Raw genomic sequence first — 12,586 nt, 5'->3', positions numbered from 1 at the left:
AGAGTGTGACATAACAAGGTTTTGTATTCCAGTTGCACTAAGGACTTGTTTTCAAATCAGTAGGGGTGAAATCCTCACTCCCCTGAAGTCTGTGGCAAAACTTCCAGTGATTTCTTTAGCTCTAGGATTTCACAGGAGGAGATTGGAATCTGAAAAATGTTTGTTTGAACCCCTTCCTTTTAAAGGCAAGGAAATTTCCCTAGGGGTCCATCTCTGATCTGTTATCCTGTCTCTGACACTGTGCAATATCCTATGCTTCAGAGCTTGAAGAGACCTGCCAAATCTTTGGATACATGTCTTATTTTACAATGTAGGTGCAACCTCTAGGGTCACCATGAGAATAGCGCGCTTTGCCTGCAGCCCACCTTCTGTTTATATATGTGACTCGCAGACAGCCTGTGCACTAGCTGTGCGATCATATTGAGCAGCACAGTAATACTCCGTACCCACCCAAGCCCCCTGGGCCTTCTGTTTTCTGTACTGTATGGTCTTGATGTGCTAGAGGCTGTCCAGTGGAAGCTGGGCAAGCCTGTGTGAATCCAGACTTACTGGAGATCTGGAGACATTTCTTTTTTATTTCTTTTACAACATTTGAAACATTCGACATTTCTTTTTCAACAATTGAAACATAATAATAGACTTGATGCAGTTGCTATTACAAAAACTGCGTGATCTTGCCCATAAATTTACCCCTTTCCCAAAAGCTGAAAGGTTTCTCTCTCTACGTCTTTTTGGCAGGTTTTGGAATGTCTTTACTCCATAAATGGTAAAAGGTGTCCTAATTTCTTGCTCAAGCTTCTTATGGCCAGTCATTGTCCCTTCATTCTTGGACTGACATAAATTTTTCTGTCCACCGTAATAGTTTGCTTCTGAGGAATATAGATGTTCTCCGTCCCTCTTGGTGTTTTTGTTACCCTTTGCCTGTTCTAGTTTGAATTTGTGTTTGGCAAGCAGAAGGGACCAGAATTGAATGTAACATTGTAGCTGAGATCTTAACAGCCTCTTATAAAAGAACACTGTTTTCCCATCTCTAGTGGAAATACATTGATGTGATCCTAAGACTGTTCTCTTGTAACACTGTTGTATGGGAGGTTCAAAATCAGTAGTGGTCAAGTAGTGCATCATATTTTCTCCTCTTTGGTTTCTAACTGATGAGTTAATGTCTCAAATCTGTGGCCTTGTAAGTTATTTTGATCTCACTTCTGTTACTTCTGTCCTCATGAGTATGTCATTCTTTCTTACAAATCAAAATACTAAGTTACTGAACCAGTCACCTCAGGATTTGAATAACTGCTTTGTTCTTCTGTCAATACAAGCCATGTTTTTCATCTTTGTAGCCAGTTCCTAATGAGCTTGCTGCTCATGTACTAACCCATCTGTTAGATCTGTAGATCTGATGCAGGACCATGCAGAGAAAAAGTTTTAAGTAGACAGGTTTGGATAAAAAGGTGAAGAACTCTTGGAGAAGGGGTTCTTGTCATTATAAATTGATTTATATATATATATATTTATATATACTTTTTATATATATATAAAGCCTTGCACTCTGAGTGGACTATGGTTTTCCCAAACATGCCGCCTTCCTTCAATATCTGCTGTTCTCCAGTCATAGGGTTACTTGTTACTTCCTACTTTGTCACTAGATGTTTAATTTCACTTGCTGCTTTGTTCAGTCTTGAAATACTTTTCTCTGAACTCTGTGATGTGAATGTGTTTAAGTTTTCTTGATTGTCCTCTCTTGAATGTGGCAAAACTTTATTACACTTTCTATTTACTTCTTCCACTTGTCGTCTTGAGTTTGCTTCAGGCTCCACCATGATCATCTTTTTCTTTAGCTGTTGGGACTCTGTCTAGATTATCTTTAAACTTGACACAACTCTTGCTGCCTATTGAACTCGTCTCTCCTGTTTTACTGTTTTGTTTGGTCTTCCTTTCAGAAAGAATTTGATCTGACTCATGATAATTCTTCCTTTTCCTGTAGTCTGATCTGGTTTAGGTTTGTATATCAGTTTACTTATTTCTGACTATAATTTTTGAGGGCTGGCTCTTCAGACTAGGTCTGTCAGCACTTCCCTACAAGTTTTTTTCTGTTTCAGTGCAAATTCCAGGCAGCCTTTACATATAAACATGGAAGAGGCTTGGAATGTCTTAAAGACCCTGAGCTCTTCAGTTCTGTTGACTGAACTAACTAGAACCCTTAATTCTCAGAAATAAAGTCAATTAGCAACTTGGGGATTTCTTGTTTGTTTCCTTTCATTAAATGCAAAGAGAATCCAGTTTCAGGCAGTCACTGGTTGGTGACCAGCTTTTTACCAGTGTCACTGCTAGTTACAAAATGGAAGCAGCTTCTGTTGGCTCAGTGGCAGGTGATGAGATCTGTCAGCTCTTGCATCCAGGAGTAACTGGGCCTCACTGGGACCAATTGTCTTGTTCTGCCTGATAAAGGGATGTTTTTCAGCATATTCTGGCCTATATCAGATAGCTATACTTTATGATAAAAACAAATTTTTCTAAGCTCTTGGCTGTAACAGTGTTTTGCTGAAACTGCTTCCATCGATAAATCATCCATTTAAGTTTTATAAAATTATAATGATCTCTGTGTTTTTACTGAATCTCCCTTTCCTTTAGTATTTTTGGTGAGGAAGATTTGGAAAATGTTTCCTGTATGTTTTGTCCTGTACCTTCTTACAACCAAACTGATATTCTTTTCATTCCCTCTTCTGTATATTAAATTGTTTAATCTTTTTATTTTCCCCTGTCTCTTAGCCATCTTCCTTTTTTTCTTTCACTGTGATTTTCAAATACAGATTACTTAATAGTTTACAGGTTAAAACAGACTTCTCAAGAAGTAAATCCTGAAACAAAAACTAGCCACTTTGTACTAGTAATATCTTTCTTTTCGTCTTGTGTCACAGGACTGCAATCCAGGTTATAGGAAAAATTCCTCATTTTCTGGGAATATGACATTTTTACAGTTCATGCTTAAATGTGTTTTAGCTTATGAGCTTCTCTATTAATAATCACAGACTTGTAATATCTTGTTTTTCTTCTACACCACTGATAACCACACAGCGTACTTCGCACAGAAGATGTAGCTGATGAGGGGGGTGATCCGGAACAGCACTGTGGGATTGTATTTTCGGTCACCCCACTTATATCACTTGAGAAGTAGGATGTGTGGGAGCAAAGAGGAGTTCATTTTAGAGTGAAGGTGTAAGAAAAACCCATTGCCATCCTCTAACGTTTAAAGAGCCAAGATCCAGATGGTTACTTCCTACTGTAGAGAGCAGCAAGGAGGAAGGAAAAAAAAAAATCTAACTTTGCACTGGACAATAAGAGGAGGTAGAATCATCATCCATAATCACCTTAAACTTCTACCTAAAATTCTACTGTAGAAGGTAGAATTTGGCTGTTTTCATATTGCTTGGTCTGTCCTAGGTCCTTTGGTAGGCAGTAGAGCTGTGGGCAAGCTCTGTCCACCTAAGGAGGAAGAATGCTATGAGTTGATTTCTGATTTCCATTTCAGACACGGGAGCAGGAAGAGCTGGAGGAAGCTTTAGAGGTGGAGCGACAGGAAAATGAACAAAGGCGACTGCTCATACAGAAAGAAGAACAACTACAACAGATGATAAAAAGGAAGAATAAGCAGGCACTCTTGGATGATCTGGTGAGTAACAAAACCAGAGGCTTTGAATGCTCAGTAGCAGAGCAAACAGCAGGTACTTTGACATTCATCCCTACCACAGTTAACTGTGTGGAATTAACACAACTGCCCCTTTCTGTTTCCCTGTCTTGCATGTTTTGCGTTACTGTTCTCTCCCCTATCATTCATTTCAGTGTTACAAACGACTCTGGTTTTGGTAAGCTAAGGACTGGAGGAAGAGTGCTTCTGGAATTCATAGACTTAATTGGAGTCATTGTCCAGAATGTCCAGTGCTGGTTAGAAATTAATTTTAGGAAAGCATTCTTGACTGTTTCAACACAAAATTAATCCTGGCTAAGATTCTAGCAAAGAAAAATGCAGAAGGTTTTTCGGGTGTTTGAAGAAGGCTATTTTCTGGTTCTACTTGTTTTGATTATTTTGTTCATTTCTTTTCCTAGTGAGCTTCCATTGAAAGCTCTTTTCCTGTTGCTAATTGACATGTGGAGATGTATTTCAGAAATTGCTTTAGTGAGTCCAGCCACTCTACCAGTTTACTTACTAGCTGACATTTGACTGCATATCTGAAGAAGAGCTAGTATAAAAGTCTAGATTTCTGTTTAATTCATCGACAATATGAAAGCCACAGGCTTTGACTGTGATCAAGGATGGCTTGCATTAGCATAGCTGACATGGCGACTACTCCACCTTGAATGTATGATGGGTGAGGTTCTGTCATGTCTGAGGCCATGTAACTGCCTGCTTGTTTTGCCTTCAGCTGATGACAGCTGCATCTGCTTTGGTGCATGGCTGGTCATGCAATTTGTGAGGGGAGTAGAGAGGAGCTACTAAGTTGGTTCAGCCATAATGTGAACTCTGACCACTGTTGTCTTGTTAAGCAGTCCTGAATAGTGGTTGATAATCTGGTGTGTTGAAGCAAAATGGTAATCAGGAGCTGCTTCATGAGCTCAGCCACCTCTGTAACGGGGGGATGGTGGAGAACAGGGGACAGTAACCTCATGAGTTATCGGAGCATTAGTCAACCCTTTTTAAGTCAGAGCACCTAAATGATAGGTGGTCCCTTTGTATTCAAAAACTACTAAAACAAGAAGATTTCTTGCCTTGAGTGTGTCTTGGTCTCCTGCTCCAAAATTTTGTTAATGAGTTGCTCCTTTTGAAGTGAACGAAGCTTGGATTAATTTGAGGCAAGTTTAAACAACTGAAGAAAAACTCAGACTACTTCTGGAAATTGTGTTAATCTTGTCTTTGGCTGAATTTACTACTGATTCTGCGTCTGAAATGCAATGATGATGTGTGGGCACAGAGAAGCTCAATAAATGTGTTATTTAAACAACATTCATGTCTCAATTTTTTTAATACGTGTGTGTACAGACATGCATACACACATTCACATGCTCTAACACCCATGAGAATGGTCTGTGTGTAACCCTGAAGGAAATCAGAAAAAAGGAGACATATGTATGCATGCATACATGTGTGCAGCTATGTCAATGTGGTTTAAAGCTACTTGGCAGATGTAAATCAGAATTTCTCTCTTATTTCAGTTTATCTCACATTAATATAGTGTTAATTACTGCTTTGTATTCTCAGTTCTTATTCAATATACAGATGCTTTTCTACTTTTCCTGGTAGAGTTCCTCTTCAAACCACGGCAGAAGGCACTGACATGGAGAGAACATCAATGTGCAATTTAGGAGTTTCATGGCCTCCTGAAGAGCTACCTTTTTCTAAGCCAGGAGTACTGGCAACCCGTCATTGGTTTTACTGAAAGGAGCTGGTGTTCATTTTTTGTAGACAAAAGCAGAGATGAGCAGAAAGGTTCTTTGAAAATCTCTCAAGTCTGTAACTTTGCATCCAGCAGTCTCTTTTCACTTTAAAGGTCAAAGTGCTTACAATCCACACAATTAGGAATAGTTTGAGTAGTGGATCAATTAATAAAAGCTCCACTATGAACTTGAATTTAATGGCTCAGAATAGGGATTTTGAACTGGTTTCTGACTTACTTCAATCCTGTTCTAAAATACACTCTAAAATTACTAGAGACCAGTGGTGGAGTGCATGTGGGGTTTTTTTTTTTTGGTTTTGGGTTTTTTGTTTTTTTGGTTTTTTTTACACAGCAGTTGGTTTTACTGGAAACCTACTTCACCAGATGGCTTGCGGAAAAAATGGTTATAAATAATCCTTAAAACATGACCAAAATAGGTAGTTTTTACTGTGATTGCATATGTATTGCTATTAAAACATATCTTAATATTCTAAAAACAACAGAAAGGTGATTTTTAAAGACTGAGGAAGGAAACCGGGCAATTTTAAGTTGTGTCTCTGTTTATGAAGGGGCACTTGTCAACTTAAATTTGACCCAAAACTTGTTTTGTAATACTAAAGGTTTATAAAACCAGCACTGAAGTGTTTGTATAATGACTTACAAAGTCTCTGGAAAACCAGCAGTTGTTAAACAAATAAACATTTCCTATGGTCTCTGAAATCCCTCTAATGCTGTGCTGCAAATCTGAAAATGAAGCTGGTCATAAGTAAAACTTAACTGAGAAATGCAGCAAAAGCCAAGCATAAGCAGTAGCAGTGTAAAGAGTTACATTAAAAAAAAAAAAACCCAAAAACTTACATCTATGGTTGCTGGTACTGTGCTAAAACAACAAGGACTAAGTTCCGGCTACAGTGATACCAGTGGCAAAACTACTGGCTTGCAGGATTGTGAGTGTAGAGAAAGGTGGGAAGCTGACATTTCACCCATTGGTTTTGAATTGTCTCTTTTGGATGCATCACCTCGTGTTGGGAACCTACAGCCCACATGACCTGGGTCTTGGTCATTTTTGTCAAGATTCCACCCCCATACTGGGCAGCAAGAGAAGATCCAAGACTAATTTTTTTGTGTGGTGCAGGTAGAGATGTGGAGTCTTTCCTCCTCCAAGAAGAGATTTTTGCCTTTGGTGCTTAAATCCTAATGTCTGAGGAGATTGTTTCTTGTATGTATTATTTATGGTATTATCATATTGAGTAAAGGTCTCAGTTTTTTAAAAACGTGTATGAGAATACTGTCCCATCTTCAAAGAGCTTATAATTTAGATAATCCAGAGGCAGGGAAAAGGCACAGGAATGTTTGGTATTTAAAATGTCGTGCAGCAGGCTCTGGTTCCTGGTCAGCCTGGCGAGTGCAGTGGCTCATGCAGAAAGGACTGGACCTGGGGCAGAGGCTCCAAGAACCCGTCCTCGGCTGGGAGCAGGGAGGGGAAGGCCAGGTTCACTTGCTGGAGAGGTGAGCAAGGCATCGCGGGCAGCTTGGGCTCTGCAGGCTACTGGTGCTTTGCCTAGGCTGTTGCCTGTTTTGCCTCCCAGTACTAAATTATGCAGATTTTATATTACCTTCATTAAGTGACCTCTTTTACAATAAAACCTCTCACTTTAAAAGCACAATGCCTTGTTGTAATTTAGACTTGCAGTCTCAAATGCGTTTTACGTATCATTGGAAGAGGGGTGTGTGTGTGTTTTATTTTGTGTTGGGTTTATTTTTAACCCTCTAGACTTGGATAATTGGGGCTGAGTAAAATATTAAAGCGCTTCCTTTATTTACTCTATAAACTCTCTCACTTGCATACAGGAGATTGTAGATCTGCTCTTGGATGTCTTCTGTATTGTGGGACTTGCACTCTCCTCTTCAAGAGCCCATACTTCCCAGGCATGAGCAAAATGGCATTGCAGCACGTGGTGAAGAGGCAGGTTTTCCCTGGGCTGTGGCATAGCTTAGAGTCAAGCAAAGGGCAAAGTGCCTTAAAGACATCATGTGTCCACAGTTTTATTAGAACCTCAGGGTTTTTGAGACAAATCTTTTAGAAATTTTTGCATATAACTAGCTTTGTTCATACTTTTAGACAGTTTGTTTTCCCATACAGAAAATTGCTAGTATGGATACATGCTTACGGGATTGGACCTTTCATGTGTGTTAATAGTTAACAGAAGGGCTATGTGCTTATTCGAAAGGACAAACAATCACAGACTTGGTGGCTTTCTGGCACGGTGGGGGTTTCCCACAGTTGTGTAATCTGGTTACCGGTCATTGCGTGAACTCTTGAGAAGTTGGTGCAAAAATTGGCTTCCTTTAGTTATTGTACTAGAAATGCAGTGAACGTTTAAGGAATATGAGAGGACAAAATGAACCAGAGAATGCTTCCCACTCTTCCCTTCTCCCCCAGCATATTAAATCTGGTGATTAAAAGAATCCAACATCCTTAAACTTTGCTGACAGCTAGCAGCATATGCTGCTGCATGGTGGTTACGGATATGTACAACACTTTGAAGATGCAGACTGTAACCTAGTGCATTCGTGGTCCAAATTTTCTCCCAGTTGTACAGAAATTAGGCATCTCTTATTATTACAATTTAGGCTTTTAACTTCTTCACTCCTCCCAGTTAATCACAGAAATGTGAGTAGGATCCTATGCCTTAGTTGTATTTGTGACTCTGGACCAGCTCTGTCAGCTGAGATTTTTCTGCTTTTAGCACTTGTAATCTAGTCATAAGACAAAGGGAGTGTAACAAAAAAATAGAGAGGAAAGAGGACTGGAGAGTGATATGAAAAGTCAGTTACAACATGACTGTTCTTCATGATCACTTCAGAAGATTTCTCTAGGATACCATGAACCGCAAGGCATCTCACGGCATTAAAAAATTCCAACTTCTTACCCTGAACTGAATAAGTAAAAAATCATGGTCGAGTTTATTAAAGTTTTGTTTGGTTTTGTGAGTAACAAATATGGTTCATAGTTCAGTATTTGCTTGGTCCCATGAAACAGAAGTATATATGACGTTTGAGGGCCTTACGAGTAAAATACTGTGCTAGAGCAGTCTGGGAAGAATCCATCTGAACTTCCCTGCTCTCAACTTTATGGTCATTCTACCTAGGAAGTCTCAAGGCTTTTGGTGTGCGTGTGGATAGTTGCATTAGTTTACTAGAAAATTACTTGGCCAATAATTTTCTGACTCTCTCAAGAATGTAGTTACGTATATGTATGTTAATAATCACTCTGTTCTGAGAATTTAAGTAGTTCATTTGCTTAACTATTCATTTTACTACTTTTTATATATATTTTTTTTTTTAAATTGGCTGGCTTCCCTAAAAATAAGTTGGTGAAGGAGAAAATAAATATGCTGTTGGTTGCACTTACAATAGTGCCATTGTGCAAAGCAGAGCAAGGATCATTTCCAAACGGCCTCAGGTGAAATCTAATGGGAAACAATTTCAAACTGGTCTGAGTTCATTGGTAGAAGGAATGTGTCTTAGATAAACATCTGATCCAAGTTATACTACTTAGTATTATTCCTTCTCTGATTAAGTTCTAATTTTTGTTTTATTTTAATAAATACAGTTGCGTTGGCCAGTTGGAATAAGGAGCCTGTTATATTGTCTTTAATGTGGATTCTATAAAAGTGGTTGTTTGCAGGTTACTCTGATTTATGGGGTTGCTGCAGCTTTTTCTTATTACTGAAAATGATCGTTTTCTGTAAACTGTTTCTCATAGGATACTTAGCACTACGCTGCTCTGCTAGTGATGGCCTTTCAGACACAGCTTGCACTTTTGAAGAATATGCAGTGTTAATTAATATTTGGTTTTGTTTAGCACTCAAATTTGTTCCTCATGTTTACAGGAGAGCTCCAGTCTTCCTGCTTCACTGCTTTTAGCTCAGCATAAGGACAGATCTACTCAGCTAGAAATGCAACTGGAAAAACCCAAACCTGTCAAACCAGTCACGTTTTCCACTGGCATCAAAATGGTAAGAGTTGCTTGTTTCTTTTTTTTAATGCCTTTCAAAAGACTGAGGATTTCCTCATATGAAATTTAGAGGTTATTTAAGCCTGAGTTGCATATTATATGAAATAGACTGTTCTCTTCCAATTAAGTAATTAGGAATTAACCGAAGAATTTCATCATTCTGCTGGTTGGAATATATGAAATATTTTCATTGCATAGTTGTCAAAAACCAAGCTACACCTCTTTCCCTGCAAAGTTGCAGTGTCCTTGAATTATTTTTGTCTCATTTGTGTACCAATTCTGGAAGTTGAAATTTTGGAAGTTCAAGAATAGGCTGCACTTTCTTCAGATTACTTTAAGCACTGGAATAATCTGTGAGTATGAGACGGACAATTTAGAAAATGATGCCAAGTGGTTAGGGACGCTATTTTCATTGTTACTGGACTCTAGGAAGCAACAAGTATTGTTGCAAGTGTGTTACTGCTACGGTGACAGCTAAAGATGTGTCAGCGTTCCTGTCCTTTATCATGACATGGTACAAGTACACATCAGCCTGTGTATGGAAATGTGAAGTTTTGGGGGTGGTGGTTCAGGGGTGGGAGCGTGAGTTACTGGTCGTCTTTGCACCTTACTGGTTTCCTGTTTTGTTTCGTTTTAAATCTCTGCACTTTTTTAGACTTTGTATTTTAGAATTGATAATGGTAAACGATGTCTTGAAAATAACCAGCACTCTCTACCCTCCTCAACAAACCAAGAAGTTGGCAAAGCAAAAACCTTTGCATCAAACTAGTCTTCCATCAACTAATCAATTTATTTTGTCAGGGATATCTGTGCTGTGTTCATTATCCCCCAGAGGGTTCACTATGTAGAAGCATTTGCAGCTTATCTTTCCAAAAGTAGTGTCAGCTTTTGCAAAGTTGTGCAGATTGTTTTCTTGTTTTCCTCTAGTATAAACTGTATCTTCTTCCTTTTTCTTTTAAAATCTAAGAATCTGGGGGAGATTGATATTCTTCATGAGACGTTTTCTATTTGTGTAGAAAAGCTAGTGGACAGAAAACGTTTGTTGTTCTGTTTAAAAACTATTCTAACTGAATGCCTGTACTTTTTCTTGCTGTTAAAATATATTGTCAGAATTTCTTAAAGCTGTTGGCCTTTCTTCTGGGAAGAGCAAGAAGACAAGCTTATGCTACATGATGAGGACAATGGAAGTACTTCCTAATGCATTTGTAAATGAATATTAAATGCAGTATGCGGTAGTGGACGTTTCAGATCTGCAGTGCTAAGTAAACTTCACCAGGAATGGTGAAAGACTTGGATGAGGAGATTTCTAGCATCACGACATTTACATTTTAACATCTGGAATAATAGGGGATACTCCAGATAACTGATTGTTACTTTAACAGTGTTCAGAAAGTGTGAGTAGATAACTAATTTAATTTGTTCAGTCCCAGACAAACAAACAAAAACCTCACCCTGACTGACCTTAGTCCTAGATTAAAAAAGAACAACTGAAAAAGAAAATTAGGAATAAGTACAGTTAACAATAAAGTTAAGGATAGGAATGTTTGAAGTTGCTGACTACTGTTTATGGAAAATGGATTACATCAAGCAAAACAGATTTTACACCAATGAAATTACGGGTTTTGTTGAGAAAGATGAATGTTTCCATATTTTCTTTATAGGGTGCGCGATTTGGTTATTACGTGACATTGCTTTTTAGAACTATATAGAAATTATATTACACAATAATAACACTATTGAGGTTCTGCACAATAAATGAATTAACTGGCTAACTTGTAATTTCTCAAGTAGTTGTTGGTTACCACAGCATAGGAATATTTCTGTGGGTGTTCTATTAGGACACAGTTCAGTGTTTCGAAGCAGATGTTGAATTTCTGTGGATGACGTGCAAGCTGGCAGTTTACAGGGCCGCTTTGACAAGCTAGCTTCATTTGAATGAAATGTGTTTTAATATGGCTAAATGCAAAATTATAAATAGAAGAGTAAATAAGAGGCTCTGAAGAAGATTTGGTAGTTGAGCTAAGCAAGTAAACCAATTTGACCCTTAGCCACAGCATGTGTGTGTGGGAGGGCCTTGGGTATGTGGATAGCACAGCAATACATAGGAAAGGACTTTTCCGTCTGAATGCAGTATTGGGAAGACTCATGGGCTGAAGAGTTCTGCTGATGGCATTTTGAATGCAAAAATCAGAACGCAAAGAGGAGCTGCAAAGGTCTATTCAAAGGCAGAAAGATGTGCTTCATGCTGTGTTCTGCCTCTAGTTTAAGGGAAGGTTAATATATGACTCAATTTACAATAAGTACCTCCTTAACACAGAACATGCCAAATCTGAACAGCGCAACAGTAAATGTAGCAAGAACCAGTAACCTTAGTTAAGCAAATAGGATCTAAATAGGAACTGAAGGAACAAGTAAGACCAAAAGTTCACAGTGTTCCACTGGTTAATTGGCCTCACTGTTAAAATTGACTCTGGAATGCAATGAAATCTCTAGTTCTTGATGTTTCCAGATTAGGAGTGGGATGTATCTTGGAAAGTTACTGGAGTCAAATGCAAGTTGTTTGGCTCAGAACGGAGTTAGTTTTGTAAAAAGCAATACTGCTCATTGTACATGATTTGGCGTGGTTGACAGCGTAAGGTGAATTCCCACCTGGGCACTCACCTTATGACATGCTTATTTTCCGGGTTGAATGTTTTTCTAAAAACCTGAGATGCTCAGTCCATTTGTTTTGCATAGGTGTACACTTGAAATAGGTAGAGCTTTTGTTGGCCTGCCCTCAAGGGCAGCACTCTTTATAGTTGCTTTAGCTTTGTTCCTCTCTAAGCCATGGGGTTCACACCACTTATATTGGTGGGGGTAGCTCTAGGGGAGTACTGAGAATTTCTTAAAAAATACAATTCTAATTAATGCTCTGTGTGGCTCGACAGTTCTGCAAATTAAGTATAGTTTCTGTGAAAAGTCTGTTTTATGCTCACTGTTAGGGTTTCGGCAGCACACATTTAATGAATCATTATGTAAGTTCTTCCCCTGTGCTTTTTTTTTTTTCCTAATAGTTTGGCCATTGACCTTTTCTGGTGGGTGTTTTCCTTAATTTTGTTTCAAAAGAAAGGAATCCAGATAGAGCTAGCTGAGGTGCTGG

At 38.6% G+C, this 12,586-nt stretch overlaps 1 protein-coding gene across 3 annotated transcripts in view; it reads left to right on the top strand.

Moving 5' to 3' along the window:
- MNAT1 (MNAT1 component of CDK activating kinase) overlaps positions 1-12,586 on the top strand; it is a 128,024-nt gene that overhangs the window by 50,178 nt on the left and 65,260 nt on the right. For all 3 annotated transcript variants that reach the window (XM_052783469.1, XM_052783468.1, XM_052783467.1), the window contains exons 5-6: positions 3,527-3,667; positions 9,323-9,448. In XM_052783469.1, coding sequence (XP_052639429.1) covers positions 3,527-3,667; positions 9,323-9,448 — 267 coding nt within the window. The remainder of the gene's footprint in view (positions 1-3,526; positions 3,668-9,322; positions 9,449-12,586) is intronic.

This window comes from Harpia harpyja, chromosome 3 (genome assembly GCF_026419915.1).
Source record: "Harpia harpyja isolate bHarHar1 chromosome 3, bHarHar1 primary haplotype, whole genome shotgun sequence".
Taxonomy (NCBI): domain Eukaryota; kingdom Metazoa; phylum Chordata; class Aves; order Accipitriformes; family Accipitridae; genus Harpia; species Harpia harpyja.
Note: the sequence above shows the minus strand (reverse complement) of the source record. Positions and strands in the feature narration are given on the sequence as shown.